Source organism: Ranitomeya variabilis, chromosome 5, assembly GCF_051348905.1.
Source record: "Ranitomeya variabilis isolate aRanVar5 chromosome 5, aRanVar5.hap1, whole genome shotgun sequence".
NCBI lineage: Eukaryota > Metazoa > Chordata > Amphibia > Anura > Dendrobatidae > Ranitomeya > Ranitomeya variabilis.
Genome location: NC_135236.1, coordinates 337841193 through 337863787, shown reverse-complemented (window position 1 = coordinate 337863787; position 22595 = coordinate 337841193). Strand labels below are relative to the sequence as shown.

Here is a 22595-nt window from a genome sequence, read left to right as displayed (position 1 = left end):
AACCACGTTCTGGAAAAACACAGGAACCAGATCGGAAGATGAAGGCAGCTTAGGCAAAGGAACCAAATGGACCATCTTGGAGAAGCGATCACATATCACCCAGATAACGGACATGCCCTGAGATAGCGGAAGATCAGAAATGAAATCCATGGAGATATGTGTCCAAGGTCTCTTCGGGACAGGCAAGGGCAAGAGCAAACCGCTGGCACGAGAACAGCAAGGCTTAGCTCGAGCACAAGTCCCACAGGACTGCACAAATGACCGCACATCCCTTGACAAGGAAGGCCACCAAAAGGACCTGGCCACCAGATCTCTGGTGCCAAAAATTCCCGGGTGACCTGCCAACACCGAGGAATGAACCTCGGAAATGACTCTGCTGGTCCACTTATCCGGGACAAACAGTCTGTCAGGTGGACAAGACTCAGGCCTATCAGCCTGAAATCTCTGCAACACACGTCGCAGATCCGGAGAAACAGCTGACAAGATAACTCCATCTTTAAGAATACCAACAGGATCAGCGACTCCAGGAGCATCAGGCACAAAGCTCCTAGAAAGAGCATCGGCCTTCACATTCTTTGAACCTGGTAAATACGAGACAACAAAATCAAAGCGGGAGAAAAACAATGACCAGCGGGCCTGTCTCGGATTAAGGCGTTTAGCAGACTCGAGATACATCAGATTTTTGTGATCAGTCAAGACCACCACACGATGCTTAGCACCCTCGAGCCAATGACGCCACTCCTCAAATGCCCATTTCATGGCCAACAACTCCCGATTGCCCACATCATAATTTCGCTCGGCAGGCGAAAACTTCCTAGAGAAAAAGGCACAAGGTTTCATAACAGAGCAACCAGGGCCTCTCTGCGACAAAACGGCCCCTGCCCCAATCTCCGAAGCATCCACCTCAACCTGAAAGGGAAGTGAGACGTCAGGCTGGCACAAAACAGGCGCCGAAGTAAACCGGCGTTTCAACTCCTGGAAAGCCTCCACAGCAGCAGGAGCCCAGTTAGCTACATCGGAGCCCTTCTTGGTCATATCCGTCAAAGGTTTCACAATGCTAGAAAAATTAGCGATAAAACGACGGTAGAAGTTAGCGAAGCCCAAGAACTTCTGAAGACTCTTACCGAGGGCTGAGTCCAATCAAGAATAGCTCGGACCTTGACTGGGTCCATCTCCACAGCAGAAGGGGAAAAAATGAACCCCAAAAAGGGAACCTTCTGTACACCAAAGAGACACTTTGAGCCCTTGACAAACAAAGAATTTTCACGCAAAATTTTAAAGACCAACCTGACCTGCTCCACATGCGAATCCCAATTATCAGAAAAAACCAAAATATCATCCAGATAAACAATCAAAAATTTATCCAGATACTTCCGGAAAATGTCATGCATAAAGGACTGAAAAACTGAAGGCGCATTGGAGAGCCCAAAAGGCATCACCAAGTACTCAAAATGACCTTTGGGCGTATTGAATGCGGTTTTCCATTCATCACCTTGCTTAATGCGCACAAGGTTGTACGCACCGCGAAGGTCTATCTTGGTGAACCACTTGGCACCCTTAATCCGGGCAAACAAGTCAGACAACAGCGGTAAAGGATACTGAAATTTGACAGTGATCTTATTTAAAAGCCGATAATCAATACAAGGTCTCAAAGATCCGTCCTTTTTTGCCACAAAAAAGAATCCCGCACCAAGAGGGGAAGAAGACGGACGAATATGTCCTTTTTCCAGAGACTCCTTGATATATGAACGCATAGCGGTATGTTCAGGTACCGACAGATTAAACAGTCTTCCCTTAGGAAATTTACTGCCTGGGATCAAATCTATAGCACAGTCACAGTCCCTATGAGGAGGCAGTGCACTGGACTCAGACTCACTGAAGACATCCTGATAATCAGACAAATACTCCGGAACTTCCGAAGGCGTAGAAGAAGCAATAGACACAGGCAGGGAATCCTCATGAATACCACGACAGCCCCAACTTGAGACTGACATAGCCTTCCAGTCCAGGACTGGATTATGGGTCTGTAACCATGGCAGCCCTAAAACGACCAAATCATGCATTTTATGTAAAACCAGGAAACGTATCACCTCGCGGTGTTCAGGAGTCATGCACATGGTAACCTGAGTCCAATACTGCGGTTTATTTGCTGCCAATGGTGTAGCATCAATACCCCTAAGAGGAATAGGATTTTCTAATGGTTCAAGAGTAAATCCACAGCGCTTAGCAAATGAGAGATCCATGAGACTCAGGGCAGCACCTGAATCTACAAACGCCATGACAGGATAAGATGACAGTGAGCAAATCAAAGTTACAGACAGAATAAATTTAGGTTGCAAATTACCAACGGTGACAGGACTAACAACCTTAGCTATACGTTTAGAGCATGCTGAGATAACATGTGTAGAATCACCACAGTAGTAGCACAAGCCATTCCGGCGTCTATGAATTTTCCGCTCATTTCTAGTCAGGATTCTATCACATTGCATTAAATCAGGTGTCTGTTCAGACAACACCATGAGGGAATTTGCGGTTTTGCGCTCCCGCAACCGCCGGTCAATTTGAATAGCCAGTGCCATAGTATCATTCAGACCTGTGGGAATGGGAAAACCCACCATAACATTCTTAATGGCTTCAGAAAGGCCATTTCTAAAATTAGCGGCCAGTGCACACTCGTTCCAATGTGTCAGCACGGACCATTTCCGAAATTTTTGGCAATACACTTCAGCCTCGTCCTGCCCCTGAGACATAGACAGCAAGGCCTTTTCTGCCTGAATCTCAAGATTGGGTTCCTCATAAAGTAAACCGAGCGCCAGAAAAAACGCATCAAGATCAGCCAATGCCGGATCTCCTGGCGCCAGCGAAAAAGCCCAATCCTGAGGGTCGCCCCGTAAGAACGAAATAATAATTTTTACTTGCTGAGCAGAATCTCCTGATGAACAGGGTCTCAGGGACAAAAACAATTTACAATTATTCACGAAATTCCTAAACTTAAACCTGTCTCCGGAAAACAGTTCAGGAATCGGTATTTTAGGTTCTGACCTAGGATTTCTGATAACATAGTCTTGTATGCCCTGCACACGAGTAGCCAGCTGGTCCACACTTGTAATCAAGGTCTGGACATTCATGTCTGCAGCAAGCATAGCCACTCTGAGGTAAAGGGGAAGGAGAAAAAAAAAACTCAGAATCTTCTTTCTTATAATCCCTCTTCTGCAATGCATTAAACATTTAATACTGGCCTGGCAAACTGTTATGACCCCAATGGCGAGGGTCTCAGAGGAACGTGGAAGTCTGCAGAATACAAAAATCCAGCTCATAGGGCAGTGGTAACTGGGTTGACCATATATCTACTCCTAACGCCAACACTAGAAGTAGCCGGGGATCATTCCTACGTTGATTCTAGATGACACGCGCCAGCCGGAGAATCTAGCTACCCCTAGTAGAGGAAAACAAAGACCTTTCTTGCCTCCAGAGAAGGGGACCCCAAAGCTGGATAGAAGCCCCCCACAAATAATGACGGTGAGGTAAGAGGAAATGACAAACACAGAAATGAACCAGGTTTAGCACAGAGAGGCCCGCTTACTGATAGTAGAATAAAGAAAGGTAACTTATATGGTCAACAAAAACCCTATCAAAATCCACACTGGAAATTCAAGAACCCCCGAACCGTCTAACGGTCCGGGGGGAGAACACCAGCCCCCTAGAGCTTCCAGCAAAGGTCAGGATATAGATTTGGAACAAGCTGGACAAAAATACAAAACCAAAACAAATAGCAAAAAGCAAAAGGCAGACTTAGCTGATATAACTGGAACCAGGATCAGTAGACAAGAGCACAGCAGACTAGCTCTGATAACTACGTTGCCAGGCATTGAACTGAAGGTCCAGGGAGCTTATATAGCAACACCCCTAACTAACGACCCAGGTGCGGATAAAAGGAATGACAGAAAAACCAGAGTCAAAAAACTAGTAACCACTAGAGGGAGCAAAAAGCAAATTCACAACAAACGGTCACACACCACCCAGATGACAGACATCTTCTGAGAAACAGGGAGATCAGAAATAAAATCCATGGAGATGTGAGTCCAAGGCCTCTTCGGAATAGGCAAAGATAACAACAATCCACTAGCCCGAGAACAACAAGGCTTGGCCCGAGCACAAACATCACAAGACTGCACAAAACCTCGCACATCTCGCGACAGGGACGGCCACCAGAAGGACCTAGCCACCAAATCCCTGGTACCAAAGATTCCAGGATGACCAGCTAACGCAGAAGAATGGACCTCCGAGATGACTCTACTGGTCCAATCATCTGGAACAAACAGTCTACCAGGCGGGCAACGATCAGGTCTATCCGCCTGAAACTCCTGCAAGACCCGTCGCAAGTCTGGGGAAACAGCAGATAATATCACTCCATCCTTAAGGATACCTGTAGGTTCAGAATTACCAGGGGAATCAGGCTCAAAACTCCTAGAAAGGGCATCCGCCTTCACATTTTTAGAACCCGGTAGGTAAGAAACCACAAAATTAAACCGAGAGAAAAATAACGACCAGCGCGCCTGTCTAGGATTCAGGCGCCTGGCAGACTCAAGATAAATCAAATTCTTGTGGTCGGTCAATACCACCACCTGATGTCTAGCCCCCTCAAGCCAATGACGCCACTCCTCAAAAGCCCACTTCATAGCCAAGAGCTCCCGATTACCAATATCATAATTTCGCTCAGCGGGCGAAAATTTACGAGAAAAGAACGCGCAAGGTCTCATCACGGAGCAGTCGGAACTTTTCTGCGACAAAACCGCCCCAGCTCCGATTTCCGAAGCGTCGAACTCAACCTGAAAAGGAAGAGTAACATCAGGCTGACGCAATACAGGGGCGGAAGAAAAGCGGCGCTTAAGCTCCCGAAAGGCCTCCACAGCAGCAGGGGACCAATCAGCAACATCAGCACCCTTCTTAGTCAAATCAGTCAGCGGCTTAGCAACATCAGAAAAACCAGTTATAAATCGACGATAAAAATTAGCAAAGCCCAAAAACTTCTGAAGGCTCTTAAGAGAAGAGGGTTGCGTCCAATCACAAATAGCCTGAACCTTGACAGGGTCCATCTCAATGGAAGAGGGGGAAAAAATGTACCCCAAAAACGAAATCTTTTGAACCCCAAAAACACACTTAGAACCCTTCACACACAAGGAATTAGAACGCAAAACCTGAAAAACCCTCCTGACCTGTTGGACATGAGAGTCCCAGTCATCCGAAAAAATCAAAATATCATCCAGATACACAATCATAAATTTATCCAAATATTCACGGAAAATGTCATGCATAAAAGACTGAAAGACTGAAGGGGCATTTGAAAGACCAAAAGGCATTACTAAATACTCAAAATGGCCCTCAGGCGTATTAAATGCGGTTTTCCACTCATCCCCCTGCTTAATTCGCACCAAATTATACGCCCCACGAAGATCAATCTTAGAGAACCACTTGGCCCCCTTTATTCGAGCAAACAAATCAGTAAGCAGTGGCAAAGGATACTGATATTTAACCGTGATTTTATTCAAAAGCCGATAATCAATACACGGCCTCAAAGAGCCATCCTTTTTAGATACAAAGAAAAAACCGGCTCCTAAGGGAGATGATGAAGGACGAATATGTCCCTTTTCCAAGGACTCCTTAATATATTCCCGCATAGCAGCATGTTCAGGCACAGATAGATTAAATAAACGACCCTTTGGAAACTTACTGCCCGGAATCAGATCTATAGTACAATCGCAATCTCTGTGCGGAGGTAGTGAACCAAGTTTAGGCTCCTCAAAAACGTCACGATAATCAGATAAAAATTCCGGAATCTCAGAGGGAATAGATGACGAAATGGAAACCAAAGGTACGTCCCCATGAGTCCCCTGACATCCCCAGCTTAACACAGACATTGCTTTCCAGTCGAGGACTGGGTTATGAGATTGCAGCCATGGCAATCCAAGCACCAACACATCATGTAGATTATACAACACAAGGAAGCGAATAATCTCCTGGTGATCCGGATTAATACGCATAGTTACTTGTGTCCAATATTGTGGTTTATTACTAGCCAATGGCGTGGAGTCAATACCCTTCAGAGGTATAGGAACTTCCAGAGGCTCTAAATTAAACCCACAGCGTTTGGCAAAGGACCAATCCATAAGACTCAAAGCGGCGCCAGAGTCGACATAGGCGTCCGCGGTAATAGACGATAAAGAGAAAATCAGGGTCACAGATAGAATAAACTTAGACTGTAAAGTGCCAATTGAAACAGACTTATCAACCTTCTTAGTACGTTTAGAGCATGCTGATATAACATGAGTTGAATCACCACAATAGAAGCATAACCCATTTTTTCGCCTAAAATTCTGTCGTTCGCTTCTGGACAGAATTCTATCACATTGCATAATCTCTGGCGCCTTCTCAGTAGACACCGCCAAATGGTGCACAGGTTTGCGCTCCCGCAAACGCCGATCAATCTGAATGGCCATTGTCATGGACTCATTCAGACCTGTAGGCACAGGGAACCCCACCATAACATCTTTAATGGCATCAGAGAGACCCTCTCTGAAATTCGCCGCCAGGGCGCACTCATTCCACTGAGTAAGCACAGACCACTTACGAAATTTTTGGCAGTATATTTCAGCCTCATCTTGCCCCTGAGACAGGGCCATCAAGGCTTTTTCAGCCTGAATCTCTAAATGAGGTTCCTCATAAAGCAACCCCAATGCCAGGAAAAACGCATCCACATTGAGCAACGCAGGATCCCCTGGTGCCAAAGCAAATGCCCAATCCTGAGGGTCGCCCCGGAGCAAGGAAATCACAATCCTGACCTGCTGTGCAGGATCTCCAGCGGAGCGAGATCTCAGAGACAAAAACAATTTACAATTATGTTTGAAATTCTGGAAGCGAGATCTATCCCCGGAGAAAAATTCAGGTAAAGGAATTCTAGGTTCAGATATAGGAGCATGAATTACAAAATCCTGTAAACTTTGAACCTTCATAGCGAGATTATTCAAACCTGTAGCTAAACTCTGCTGATCCATTTTTATCAGGTGAAATCAGAACCATTCAAGGATTAGAAGGAGAGAGAGACGAAGGCTGCAGAAGAAGAGATGCAAGTGAATCAACTAATGAGCAAACTCAGAAAAAAAAAAAAAAATCTCTGCAGACTTCTTTTCTCTCCTTTCTTCTGCAAATTATTTTAACCCTTGGCCGGCCAAACTGTCATGGTTCTCAATGGCAAGAGAACATAGTAAAGCATGCAAAAGGACTAGCTCTTGGAAGATGGGAACTCGAGCTGACTGTGAGCTAAACCTACCGCACAACTAACAGTGGCCGGGTAGCGTGGCTACGTTTTATCCCTAGACGCCCAGCACCAGTCGGAGGACTGACTGACCCTAGCAGAGGAAAATACAGACCTGACTTACCTCTAGAGAAATTTTCCCCAAAAGGCAGACAGTAGCCCCCACATATATTGTCGGTGATTTCAGAGGAAATTGACATACGAAGTATGAAAATAGGTTTAGCAAATTGAGGTCCGCTTACTAGATAGTAGGAAGACAGAAAAGGGAACTACACAGTCAGCTGAAAAACCCTTTCAAAACACCATCCTGAAATTACTTTAAGACTCTAATATCAACTCATGACACCAGAGTGGCAATTTCAGCTCACAAGAGCTTCCAGCCTCAGAAATATTCAATCACAGAGAACTGGAACAAAAATGCAAAACAAACTTAGGACTAAAAGTCCAACTTAGCTGATAGTAGTCTAGGAGCAGGAACATGCAACAGAAAGGCTTCTGGTAACATTGTTGGCCGACATAGAAATGACTGAGGAGCAAGGTTAAATAGAAAACTCCCACATCCTGATGGAAACAGGTGAACAGAGGAGATGAAGCACACAAGTTCAGTACCACCAGTGACCACCGGGGGAGCCCAGAAACCAAATTCACAACAGTTTTGGTGCTTTTACACAATAAAAACTATTTTATAGAAAAAATAATTATTTTTGCATCGCTTTATTCTGAAAGCTCTAACTTATTTATTTTTCTGCTGATGGAGCTGTATGGCAGTTTGTTTTTTGCGGAACAAGTTAACGTTTTCAGCGGTACCATTTTTATTTACATTCATCTTTTTCATTACGTTTTATTGCACTTCATGTTCAGCGGTATGATAAAGCATTATTTTTTGCCTCATTTTTTTTTTCTTTACGGTGTTCACTGAAGGGGTTAACTAGTTTGACAGTTTCATAGAGCGGGTCGTTACGGACGCGACGATACCAAATATGTGTACTTTTGGGTTTTTTATTTACATAAATAAATGTATTTATTGGTAAAATGTTTATTTATTTGGGGATTTTTTTTTAAATATTTTTTGCACCTTATAAGGCCGGTTTCAGAGCAGGAGACAACGGACGAAAGCCACGTTCAGCACCACACGCAGGGGAACAGCGGCTTACAGTAGCGCTGCTTCCCCACCATGCACATGGAGGATAGTGTACACTGTTCTCCGTGTGCACGTGTGTGGGACATTTGGCAGGCCGTGTGTCTGGGTAAAAACGGACGTCTGCGTGTTTTGCACACGGAATCACGGTCTGTCAAAACACGCTAATTTTCCCATGCTGAAGAGTAGTGTTGAGCGATACCTTCCGATATGCATTGGTATCGGTATCGGATAGTATCGGCCGATACCGGCAAAATATCGTATCTCGCCGATACCGATACCCGATACCAATGCATTTCAATGGGACGCAAAGTATCGGAATGGTTCCCAGGGTCTGAAGGAGAGGAAACTCTCCTTCAGGCCCTGGGATCCATATTCATGTGTAAAATAAAGAATTAAAATAAAAAATATGGATATACTCACCTCTCCGGCGGCCCCTGGACTTTACCGATGTAACCGGGAGCCTCCGTTCCTAAGAATGAGCGCGTGAAGGGCCTTCGATGACGTCGCGGCTTCGGATTGGTCGCGTGAGCGCTCATGTGACCGCTCACGCGACCAATCACAAGCCGCGACATCATCGCAGGTCCTTCACGCGCTCATTCTTAGGAACGGAGGCTCCCGGTTACGGCGGTAAGGTCCAGGGGCCGCCGGAGAGGTGAGTATATCCATATTTTTTATTTTAATTCTTTATTTTACACATGAATATGGTTCCGATACCGATTCCCGATATCACAAAAGTATCGGAACTCGGTATCGGAATTCCGATACCCGATACTTGCGGTATCGGAATGCTCAACACTACTGAAGAGTTAATTTTAGTTCATGCCGGCAGGGAACGCAGCTTCGGTGATGTCACCGAAGCTCCACTCCTAGCATTTCATTCATTCCTCAGTAGTTTACAGCCGAGAATGGTCACATTAGAAGTGCTCCCAGTTGTAAACTGTACATTCCCGTAGATATGGATTACTGCATGGGACTGACTGTACGCCGGAAAGGTATGTTATATTGTTGGTTTATTATTTTAACATTTTCTCCAGGACATCGAGGGCTTCGCTTAGAATAGCAGACTAAGGCTACGTTCACACTAGCGTTGTGCGCCGCTGCGTCGGCGACGCAACGCACAACGCACGCAAAAACGCGGCAAAACGCACGCAAAAACGCTGCGTTTTGCGACGCATGCGTCGGTTTTTGCCGAAAATCGGACGCAAGAAAAATGCAACTTGTTGCGTTTTCTTGGTCCGACGCTTGCGGCAAAAAAGACGCATGTGTGGCACAATGCAACAAAAAAAAACGCATGCGTCCCCCATGTTAAGTATAGGGGGCGCATGACGCATGCGTCGCCGCTGCGTCGCCGACGCAAATCCGACGCACATTAGCTTAACGCTAATGTGAACGTAGCCTAAGGCCCCTTTCACACATCAGTTTTTTGCCATCAGTCACAATCCGTTGGCTCGACAGATCCGTCACAGATTGTGAAAAACTGATGCTGCGGATCAGTTTTTTCAACGGATTAGACTAGGGGGGTTGGCTAAAAAAACTGGAGCATGCTCAGTTAAAAAAAACGGAATCCATCCCCGGATTCCGTCATTTGACGGATCCGGCACCCATAGGCTTCCATTCTAGTAAACGACAGACAGCGACGGATTCGTTGCTGTCTGTTTTTTTGATAGAGACAAAAAACGTTACTTAGTCTGTTGTCTCCGGCCGCCGGACAAACAATTTTTGACGGATCCGGTGAACGACGGATGAAACGTGAGGCCATCCGTCACAATCCGTCGCTAATACAAGTCTTTGAGAAAAAAACGGATCCGGCGGCATCAGTCGCTGGATCGTTTTTTTTTTCAAAATTCGATGGATTGCGACTGATAGCAAAAAACTGATGTGTGAAAGGGGCCTAATAAAGATGGAAAAAATGTGCATATTGTTTTATTTCATTAAAAGACTTTTTTCATACTGTGTGGTGTGTTTGATGATTAACCCTTTAACTATTCTAGCATTAGTAATGGATAGGTGTCTTATTGACGCCTCTTCATTACTAAGCCGACTTAATATCACCTTATAATAGGAAGGTGACATTAACCCCTCATTACCCCACTTGCCACCGCTACAGGGCAAGTGGGAAGAACCTGGCAAAGCTCCAGAATTGGCGCATCTAATAGATGCGCCTTTCCTGGGCAGCTGCGGGCTGCTTTTTTTAGGCTGGGGGGCTCATATCCATGGCCCCATACCAGCCTGAGAATAGCAGCCCGCACCTGTGAGTTTTGCTGGGTTGGTTGTACAAAATAGGGGGGACCCCACGTCGTTTTTTTTTCATTCATTCTCCCCTGCTCGCCAGACGAGCAAGGGAGAATGGATGACAGCCGGCTTCAGCACCACACGCAGGGGAACAGTGCTTACTGATGCGGCACATGGTTGCCACACGAGTGCTACATGGATGTATCACACGGACACTGATATCTAAGGTACCGTGTTTGGCCGGTTTCACACGTCCAGATATTTCCAGTACCGGAGAAAACAGTACCGGAGTTATCCGTGTCCGTGTGCTCACGTGGCACATCAGTGTGGCACACGTGCGGCAGCCGTGTGCCGCCCTTGTGCCGCCTGAGGACCACACGGACCGTGCAGGAGAGACAGCGCTACAGTAAGCGCTGTCCCCCCTGCGTGTGGTGCTGAAGGCGGCGTTCATCTCTTCTCCCCTGCAGGAGAGAAGAGATGAAAAATCAAGTTTTTGCTTTTTTTTGTTAAAAATAAAGTTTGGGGGTCACCTCCCGCCTCCCATCCCCCGTGCGCCTGCCCGCTTGCAGAGAAATACTCACCCAGCTCCCACGATGTCTCCTCTCAGCACCGGCAGCTTGTCCTGTGTGAGCGGTCACGTGGTACCGCTCATTACAGTGATGAATATGCGCTGTAACTGTATCGCTGTAACTGTACTGACACCAACAATAAAGCTGTCTCATCACTTTTACCACACGGTGAACGACATAAAAAACCCTCAAAAAGCAAATTGTACCGACCCAAATAAAGTTGCCTAATCAATTCTACAGCACAGTGAACTGTGCAAAACAATAAATGAAACCAATTCTTCACCTGCTGTTGATTTGTTCATTCTGCCTCCCAAAGATCGCAGTAAGGCTCGGCGCACATTTATCCTGTGCGCTACATTGAGCTTTTACACTGGGGTTTCTGTGTAAATTTCTGAAATATGTGATTCAGATTAAAACCTTGTTGGAAGATTCCCTACAATGAGGTAGATGGGGACACTGTGGCTGCCTATGATCTGTCAGTGTCCATCTTTTTAAACATGTACACAAGCGCGGTCAGCCACAGTTTTGTGCACCTCTTAAAACCTGGATGCTGCAAAACAGAGGCCAGACTTAGTCTAGAGTAGCTCTGCTGCGTCATCATAGTGATTGGATCCATCGGAGTTTCATCTGAATCATGTCATTCATAGATTTAGGTCAAGTTCACACGTTCAGTAATTGGTCAGTATTTTACTTCAGTATTTTTAAGCCAAAACAAGGAGTGGAGCAATCATAGCAAAAGTATAATAGATACACATACACAGGATAATGAACAGAAGAAAAAGAGTAGCATGCAAACAAAAGGGATCACCAGGACAATGATTTAACCAAAAAGTATATATAAATTTTATTACACCACAATGCTGAAACACTACATACCAAGGTTAAAAACATTTAAAATTTGCAAAGACATAGCAAAGAATACATATGACCAAGACCAGTAATATGATCAAGCCACAGTGCCACCCGCCAAACCATCCAGGGAACCGTGATGAGAGATCCCTGAGTGGCTGTAGATGACCACACTATATAGTGACCTATACTACCTGACAGAATGTAGCAGGCTTCCAAGGTAGCACCCCCATGGGTCAATCAGGGCAATAGAAAATAGTAAGTAAAACAGATGGATGAATAAATGAAGCAGGTGGCACCGGGCACAGATACACATACACCACTTCTGCATTTTGGGCCAACTACTGGTTTTGACTTACAAATAAAATAAAAAATAAAATACTGACCAAATACTGAACGTGTGAACGTGGCCTTAGATGGAAACACTGATGTCAGTTCTCTGCGTAGAGCATAGGATAAATGTGATCCAAAATGATAGTGGCTTGCGAAAGTATTACAACCGCATTGGCATTTTTCGTGTATTTTTTGTGTTTTGCTACCTTACAACTTGGAATTTCACAGTTTTTTTCGTGGGTTTGCATCAGTTCATGTGTTTTATTGTGAAACAAACACCCCCATAATTTTTGTGTGTAAGTAAAGGCTTTTTTCTGCCCACTCTTGCCACCTCTATGAAGTGTACAGCTTATTGTGATCACATGGACATATAATCCAGTCTCTGCTGGGGAACTCTGTAGCTCCATCAGGGTTTCCTTTGGTCTCTGTTTTGCCTCCCTGATTAATGTCCTCCTTGCCTGGGCTGACAGTTTAGTGTGCAACCCTCTCTTGGCAGGTTTTTTGTGGTACCATGTTCTTTCCATTTGATGATAATGGATTTGATGGTGCTCCGGGGGATCAAAAGAGATTGGGATACTTTTTTTTTTTATAACCCAACCATGACTTATACTTCTCAACAACTTTATCCCTGACTTATTTTGAGATCTCCTTGGTCTTCATTGTGTTATTTGATTAGTGATGTCTCTTGCTTAACATTGTTGCAGCCTCTGTGGCCTTTCTGAAAAGGTGTGTACAGTTGCATGTAAACTTTTTTCCACTCCTGGTCTAAATTACTGTTATGGTGAACAGTTAAGCAAATTGAAGATGAAATGATCTCTAAAAGGCTTATAGTTAAATATGACACATTCCTTTGTATTTTAGGCAAAAAAAGAAAATATTTTTATCTTTTACATTTAAAAATGACAAAAAGCAAAATTGGCCAATGCAAAAGTTTGGGCACTCTGCATGGTTTGTACCCAGTAGCACCCCCTTTTGAAAGTATTATCATAGCTTGTACCCAGACAAAAGTCTTTCAATTGTTGTTTGAGGGATTTTCATCCATTCTTTGGAAAATTCTTCCAGTTCTGTTAGATTCCTGGGTTGTATTGTATGCACTGCTATTTTGAGGTCTAGCTACAAATTTTCCAAATTTTCAATGATGTTAAAATCCGTGGACTGTGAGGGCCATTGTAAAACCTTCAGTTTGCGCCTTTTGAGGTAGGCTATTGTGGATTTTGACGTGTGTTTAAAATCATTACTCATTTGTAGAAGCCATCCTCATTTTAACTTCTGCTTTTTTACAGATGGTGTTATGTTTGCATCAAGAATTTGTTGAAATTTCAATGAATAAATTCTTCCCTCTACCTGTGAAATGTTCCCTGTGCCAGTTCTTGCAACACAACCCCAATGTATGATTGATCTACCCCCATGCTTAATGGTTGTCGAGATGTTCATTTCCTGAAATTCTGTGCCCTTTCTAGTCTACACATACCTTTGATTATTATAGCCAAATTATTCTATTTAACCTCTTCAGTCCACTGAACTTGTTTCCAAAATGCATCAGCTTGTTTAGATCTTCTTTTCCATACTTATGATACTGAATTTTATGCTGAGGATGCAAGAGAGGTATTTTTTTGATGACTCTTCTATGAAGGCCATATTTGTGCAGCTGTCAATGAATAGTAGAACAAGGTATCACAACTCCGGAGTCTGCTAAATCTTTCTGAAGATTGAAACGCTTTGCTATCTTTTTATAGCTGTCTCCAGCTTTGTGGGCCTCCACCATTTTCAGGGTGCTAGGCAGCTTTTTTTGGACACAAGGTTAGAGGAGGCTGGGTCTGTATAATGCTGGGAAATTTGCATCACCTGGCATTTCCCAATGATGAGAGTGAACAAGCCATAACCCTAACAGGCTAATTAAGGTCTTAAACTAGTTAGCGGCTTTATCGTAAAGGGGTGAATACATATGTGACACGCCCACCAGGGCCGTGGGGTACTCGGAACCGGGTCAGACACTTCTTTTGGGGAAGTAACAAGCCGTGACCCGACTCCGTGGCCCTGGCTGTGCCGTAAAATGGGTAATATGTATATGGGATTTAACGTGACGCCACTTGTGGTATTCGGCAACGGATGGTCGACACTGCTAACGGAGACCGCTGGGGCTGATGGTGATGCAGCTGGGATAGTTCTGTTCCCCACAGGTGGAGCAGGGCCCCAGGGCTGCCGGTTCCATTTATGTCAGGCTTTGTGTACCCTGTGGTGCAGGACTCATGGCGCAAGAGATCACTGAAGGACACAAGGGCTGTAGTTTTCTTTTCCTGGTTGATAGTACAGACCGGGGTACTGGTAACAGATCGTAATAGAGAGCCGGGCAGCCTTGAAGCAATTTTTGGATACATCTGTCCAGGTAGGTACAGAGGCCTTCCTTCTGCGCTGTCCTCCCTTTTTCCTTGCTGCCTAACAGCTCACCCTCCTGCTGCTGACTGTCTTTCTGTTTTAAAAACAAACCATTGCCCGCATGGCAGGCAGCTCGAGCCTATCACAGGTGCCACTCCTTTGTCTCAGCTCCAGGCTCTGGTATGCTGCTGTGCTGCCAGGTATTAGATCGGGCCAGGAGACATGCAGTCCCCTGCCCTCTGGATTTAGCTGTCAGGACGTCAGTACCCGCGCAACCACGGACTCCGGTATCCGGTTCCTAGCGCTCAGATCTGGGGCGAGTTTAATCACAGCTCTACTTCCCAGGTTCTGCTCAACTTCTCTCCTACTGACACCTGGTAAGGGGCACCCCTCCTTGCTTCCAGGCATGAGATTACTCCCTGTGAGGGAGGCAATGCCACTGTGGCAACCAGACTTCTGGGGTGCCACATATGCACATGCCAGTTTTAAGTTACTTGATCCCATAAATTTAATTTCTGTCTATATTTTTCTCACTTCATTTCATCAACTTAGACTATTTAGTGCTGATTCCTCACACACAAATCAGATCACAAAAATATTTAAACACAGGTGGTAATGTAACAAAATAAGTAAAAAACCAAGGGAGGTTGAATACTTTAGCAAGCCACTGTATGTAAAAGCTTTAACTCACTCTTAAAAAAAAAAACAAGTCCCCACTCAAGTCCATCTTCTATTAATGGAAATATAGGAGGTGTTCACATTACTGGTAGCACTAAGGCTCTGGAAAAGTGCTATGGCTCCTCGCCACCCAAAAGAAATCCAGCAGATTCTGCGCTCCTAAATTCAAATGACTCCTTCTCTACTGAGCCTCAATATACCTAAACCACATTTAGCATCCACATACGTAATTGGCATTTATGGTGTAATTTCCAAAATGGTGTCACTTGTGGTGGCTTCTGCTGTTTTGACATGTCAGGGTCTCTTCAAATGTGTCATAGCGTCCACAATCTATTTCAGACAAAATGGCATCCCTTCACTTCCAAGCTGAGCCATACGCCCAAACAATAGTATTCAGTAATTTTCTACCACCTATGGGGTATCGGTGAGAAATTATGCAACAAACTGCATTGTCCATTTTCTCCTGTTATCCTTGTGAAAATAAAAAAAATTGTGGTGCTCACCAAGTCACCACACCTCTACATAAATTCCTTGAGAGATGTAGTCTCCAAAATGGGGTCACTTGTGAAGTGTTTCCACTGTTTAGGCACCTCAGGGGCTCTGCAAATGTGATATGGCATCCACTATCTATTCCAGCCAATTTTGCATTCCAAAAGTCAAATGGTATCTTTCCGTGACCTGCCGTGCGTCCAAACAGTAGTTTTCCACTACAAACGGAATATCGGCATACTCCGGAGAAATTGCATAACAGATTTCATATTGATTTAGTCCCTGTGAAGCATCTAAAGGGTTAATAACCTTTTCAAATGTGGTTCTTAACACTTTGAGGAATGCAGTTTTAAAATGTCAAAATGTGATGTGGTCTCTAAAAATATTGGTTTTGGAAATTTTGCTGAAAAAATTAGAAATTGCTGATAAACTTTTAACCCCTCCAACTTTCTACCCCAAAAAATTGAAAATAAAAATAATGCTGATGTAAAGAAGACATGTGCTAAATATTATTTATTGTCTATTTTGTGTGATATACTGTATACCATTTATTGCAGGTTAGAAGCACCCCAAATTTTGGGTTGAAAATTAGTAAACTTTTTTTTATAAAATGGCAGTGCGTCTTATAATTTTCTTTTACGGTAGCTTACCGGGGGGGCTCAATCTGCGGACGGGCCGCCTCTGGCAGCCATTTTCCTGAAGTCCGGTGAAAAGGATGGGAAGTGCGGGGACTCCGCTGACATTTTGTAAATGCCTGGGGAGCCCACCGTAGCCTCGCACTGCTGAACATCCCCTTCCCTCCCAGCCCGGAGCTTGCAGCATCGCCCCACTCCTGCTGCCGCAATCGGTTTCCTGCAGCAGCGACCCTGCCTCCTGGGACCACGCTCCACTGCAGTCGCCCTCCCAGTAAGCTAAATATGGATTATAAGAAGCACACTCATTTTCCCCACAAAAAAAGAGCATGTCTTATAATCCGAAAAATACGGTAACTGTCTGATTTAAGGGTGTAAAACTAAAAGTTTTGAAATTGCAAAAGTTTCGCAAAAATCTGATATTTTCACAGATGCAAAAAATATGGATGTACATTAACCACAATTATGAAGTACAATATATTTTGAAGAAAAAAAAAGTTTCACGATCAGTGGAACCCATCAAAGCGATCCAGAGTTATTACCACATATAGTGACATTGGTTAGAATTTAAAAAAATGGTCTGGTTATGAAGGTGAAAAAAAAACAGGCTCTGGCCTTAAAGGGTAAATGAGAAAACACTTCTATAGAACACATGGCGCTATTCTTTTCACTTGGAAATAAAGGAAAGTGACAATTCTTTGGGGTATTTCTGCTACAGAAAAAGACTCGAAATTTAACTACTTGATAAATTGAAGCAAACCAAAGTCCTACACAAAAAAAAGCATTAACATAAAATCAGACTAAAAATGTTTAAAGCTTTTTTTCTTTTTGGAGGTTGGGAATTTTTCAGCTGGAAAAATCCACATAAAATACTCCATATGAACATACTTTAGGATTTCTGCTCAGCAAAGTAAGCCCACAAGTATTTCTGGCCAATGTGTTTACAACCTAAAGATCTTTTTGAAGAGCTTTTGGAGCAGAAACTGAGAAGAAACTCTTCATATCCTCCTCAAAAATGTAAAACTCTTCAAAAAGTTGGAGGTTCTGCTCAGTTTCCGTTTATAAAATCCAACAAAAAGACTCTTTATCCACGTAGCCACTGAGAGGGAACTTCCAAGTTTTTGAGAAGTTTTGAGATTTGGAGAATTGCTGCTCAGATTCTGCTCCAAAATAGAAAAACTCTTTGAAAAGCACTGTGTGCACATAGTCTGAGGCCACGTGCACACATTGAATGTTAGGTGACTTTTTTACATCAGTATTTGTATGAATACAGAAGTGGTTGGTGACGTGTTTCTATTATACCGTACTTTTCATCTGACTGTTCCACTCCTGGTTTTGGTTTACAAATGCTGAGGTAAAAAAAATTAGCAAATACTCAACGTGTGCACGTGGCCTTAAAAGGTGTAGTTAATTATTTTGATTGCGGGGCTTCCTATTGATAGGGTTTAGAGTTAAAAGGGTATGTTTCCACGTGGCGTATTCCAAGCACTTTGGACGCAGTGGACACCCACCTCTTCCAAAGAACTACCAGCTTTTGTTCGCGCTGTGATTTTGCATGCGTTCATTGAACACATGAGGAATCACCGCATCCTATACATAGAACGGTGCTATTTACAGTATCTTGCGGAGACTGAGTGTCTCCGCAAGATAAATAGACATGCTGTGGTCTATAAAGATGGGCCGCATGTGTGTATACGCAGGTCTATATTTCATAAAACCCATCAACTATGCTGTAACATCTGGACGCTGCGGATTGGACGCTGCGGCTGTACGCAGTGTCCATTCCGCAGCAAATACTGAACGTGGAAACATAGCATAAGAAGTACTGGCTGGCAGCTGTTAGCATCAGAGGCAATGCCAGCAGCCGAACCCCATGACAGGGAGTACCTACTTTCTGTAACTTTCTTATTTATGTGAATGGAGAACAATACATCTATATCCTGCTCTCCACATGTTGCTGGGATTAAAACCATTCCTTTCTTAGGCTCTGTGCACACGATGCAGATTTTGATGCTGATCCGCAGCTGTTTCCCATGAGTTTACAGTACAATGTAAACCTATGGGAAACCGAAAACGCTGTGCCCATGCTGCGGAAAAAAACGTGCGGAAACTCAGCGGTTTACATTTCGTAGCATATCAATTCATTGTGCGGAATCCGCAGCGGTTTTACACCTGCTCCATAATAGAAAACCGCAGTGGAATCCGCACAAAAACCGCGGTAAATCTGCTATAAATCCGCAGGAAAAACGCAGTGTTTTTGCCCCGCGGATTTATAAAATCCGTTGTGGAAAAATCCGCAGTGGACCATTCTACGTGTGCACATAGCCTTAGGGTATGTGCCCACGTTGCGGATTCTGCTGCGGATTTGGAAAATCTGCAGTGCAAAACCACTGCGGTTTTCACTGCGGATTTTCTCGCGGTTTCTCCTGCGGATTCCTCTGCGGGTTTTCAACTGCACTTTCCTATTGGTGCTGGTTGAAAACCGCTGTGGAATCCGCAGAAAGAATTGACATGCTGCGGAAAATAATCCGCTGCGTTTCTGCGCGGATTTTTCCGCAGCATGTGCACAGAGGATTTTTTTCCCATAGGTTTACATGGTACTGTAAACTTTGGGAAAACTGCTGCGGATCCACAGCGTCAAATCCGCTGCGGATCCGCAGCAAAATCCGCAGCATGTGCACATACCCTTAGAGTATTTGGGGCACCCAGACACTGGACTCTAGACAATCAGTATTATAACATGTCCTATTGATGAGTCACAAAATACTGCTGTTGTTAAACTGCTCTACTATAACTAAACTTATATTATGGAGTACTTAAACACTAGCAGTATGCCCATCCTTAAAGTAAAACAAGAATATATTGATAAAATAAATATCTTACCCTTAATGCACGTCTCAATAAATACCTGGATAAAGCACTGTCATGATATGGTTCAAACTTAACAGCCTGTAAATGAGAAATAATAAAAAACATGATTTCTTTATCAGTTGAGGTCAGAGTGTAAGACGTCCTTTTTTTGCTGCCTTTTTATGTGGTTTGTGAAAATAACATGATTTTAACTAATGTACTCATGGACATTTTTTATAGTGTTTTTTTCTCATATAAAACCATACCACACCGATTAGCATATGGCGCCAGAGGATTAGAAAAGGCATTTTCTTAGATATGCGGTGGAATCGGGCACTTTTGATGGGTTTTTGATGGCTTTTAAATATAACTGAAAGGTGGTGGATATACAGTGGCTTGCAAAAGTATTCACGTCCTGTTTTGTGTTTTGCTACCTCACAACCTGGCATTTCACAGTTTGTTTTTTTTGAGGGTTTGCATCAGTTCACGTAAAGACCATGCCTACAACTGTGAACATGTGGTTTTCTTTTTATTGTGAAGGAAACAAGGAATAAGAGAAAATAATTGAAAAGTTCAGTGTGCATAATTATTCACTCCCTAAAGTCAGTACTTTGTAGAGCCTCTTTTTGCAGCAATTGCAGCTACAAGACACTTTGGATAAGTCTCTATGAGCTTTCCACATCTTGCCACTGGGATTTTTGTCCATTCCTCAAAGCAAAACTGCTCCAGCTCCTTCAAGTTAGCTGGTTTCCTCTGATGAACAGCAATTGTCAACTCTGACCACAAATTCTCAATTGGATTAACCCCTTCAAGTCGCGGCCCTTTTTCGTTTTTGCGGTTTCGTTTTTCACTCCCCTCCTTCCCAGAGCCATAACTTTTTTATTTTTCCGTCAATATGGCCATGTGAGGGCTTATTTTTTGCGGGACGAGTTGTACTTTTGAACGATACCATTGGTTTTACCATGTCTTTTACTAGAAAACGGGAAAAAATTCCAAGTGCGGTGAAATTGCAAAAAAAGGGCAATCCCACACTTGTTTTTTGTTTGGCTTTTTTGCTAGGTTCAAAAAATAACCTAGACATATTAGGTGTCTATGAACTCGTAATGACCTAGAGAATCACAATGGCAGGTCAGTTTTTGCATTTAGTGAACCTATATGTTTTTACCATATAGTGTACTGGAAAACAGGAAACAAATTCCAAGTGTGGTAAAATTGCAAAAAAGTGCAATTTCACAATTGTTATTTTTTTACCTTGTTCAGTAAATGCTAAAACTGACCTATTATGATTCTCCAGGAAATTTCGAGTTCAAAGATACAAAACGTGTATAGGTTCTTTTTTGTTTAAGTGATGATATATATTTATGTATTCTATGTGTTTATATCTATTCTACCTATTCCATGTACGCGACACATGAATTGCCGGTTTTTATTCTACTTACCTATCTAATATATATATATATATATATATATATATATATATATATATATATATATATATATATATATATATATATATATATATATATATATATATATATATATATAGGGGGAAATAAGTATTTGATCCCTTGCTGATTTTGTAGGATTTGCCCACTGACAAGAACATGAACAATGTATAATTTTAAGGGTAGGTTAATGTTAACATTGAGAGATAGAATATTAAAAATAAAATGCAGAAAATCACATTGTATATATTATATAAATTGATTTGCATTTTGCAGTATTTGATCCCCTACCAAACATTAAGGGTACCGTCTCACAGTGGCACTTTGGTCGCTACGACGGCACGATCCGTGACGTTCCAGCGATATACATACGATCTCACTGTGTCTGACACGCTACTGCGATCAGGGACCCCGCTGAGAATCGTACGTCGTAGCAGATCGTTTGAAACTTTATTTAGTCGCTGGATCACCCGCTGTCATCGTTGGATCGGCGTGTGTGACACTGATCCAGCGATGTGTTTGCTTGTAACCAGGGTAAATATCGGGTTACTAAGCGTAGGGCCGCGCTTAGTAACCCGATGTTTACCCTGGTTACCATTGTAAATGTAAAAAAAAAAAACACTACATACTCACATTACGGTGACTGTCACGTCCCTCGCCGTCAGCTTCCCGCACTGACTGTGAGCGCCGGCCGTAAAGTAAAAGCAGAGCACAGCGGTGACGTCACCGCTGTGCTGTGCTTTACGGCCGGCACTGACACAGTCAGTGCGGGAAGCTGACGGCGAGGGACGTGACAGTCACCAGAATGTGAGTATGTAGTGTTTTGGGTTTTTTTTTTACATTTTTTACATTTACAATGGTAACCAGGGTAAACATCGGGTTACTAAGCGCGGCCCTGCGCTTAGTAACCCGATGTTTACCCTGGTTACCCGGGGACTTCGGCATCGTTGGTCGCTGGAGAGCTGTCTGTGTGACAGCTCTCCAGCGACCACACAACGACTTACCAACGATCACGGCCAGGTCGTATCGCTGGTCGTGATCGTTGGTAAATCGTTTAGTGTAACGGTACCCTTAGGGTATGTGTCTACGTTCAGGAAACGCTGCGTTTTTGACGCAGCATTGAGCCGCAGCGTCAAAAACGCAGCGTCCAGATGTTACAGCATAGTGGAGGGGATTTAATGAAATCCCGTCTCCACTGTGCATTAAAAAACGCATGCGTTTTTCCCGTTTTTCAGAATGCAGCATGTTGCTACAATGAGCAAAACACGCAGGAACACCGCAGGTGACCTGCCAGTGACCTCAGGTGCATTTTTGGTCAGGATTTTACCTGCATAAAATCCTGACCAAAGCCTGAAGCAAACCTGAACGTGGACACATACCCTTAGAGTTCTGGATCCTACAGACCAGTTAGACGATCCTAATCAACTCGTTACCTGCATTAGTGACAGTTGTCTTACATAGTCACCTTTACAAAAGACTCCTGTCCACAGACTCAATTAATCATTTAGACTCTAACCTCTACAACATGGGCAAGACCAAAGAGCTTTCTAAGGATGTCAAGGACAAGATCATAGGCCTGCACAAAGCTTGAATGGGCTGAGACTGAGAGAGAAAGAGACAACTGTTGGTGCAATAGTAAGAAAATTAAAGAAATACAAAATCAATCGACATCGATCTGGGGCACCATGC

At 43.6% G+C, this 22595-nt stretch overlaps 1 protein-coding gene across 7 annotated transcripts in view; it reads right to left on the bottom strand.

Annotated features, from left to right (window-relative positions):
• Positions 1-22595, bottom strand: part of PIK3CG (phosphatidylinositol-4,5-bisphosphate 3-kinase catalytic subunit gamma) — a 147856-nt gene that overhangs the window by 63356 nt on the left and 61905 nt on the right. For 6 of the 7 annotated variants that reach the window (XM_077264771.1, XM_077264775.1, XM_077264774.1 and 3 more), the window contains one exon: positions 19495-19560. The exons of the other annotated variant lie outside the window; for it this stretch is intronic. In XM_077264771.1, the coding sequence (XP_077120886.1) occupies positions 19495-19560 (66 nt within the window). The remainder of the gene's footprint in view (positions 1-19494; positions 19561-22595) is intronic. 7 annotated transcript variants of the gene reach the window in all.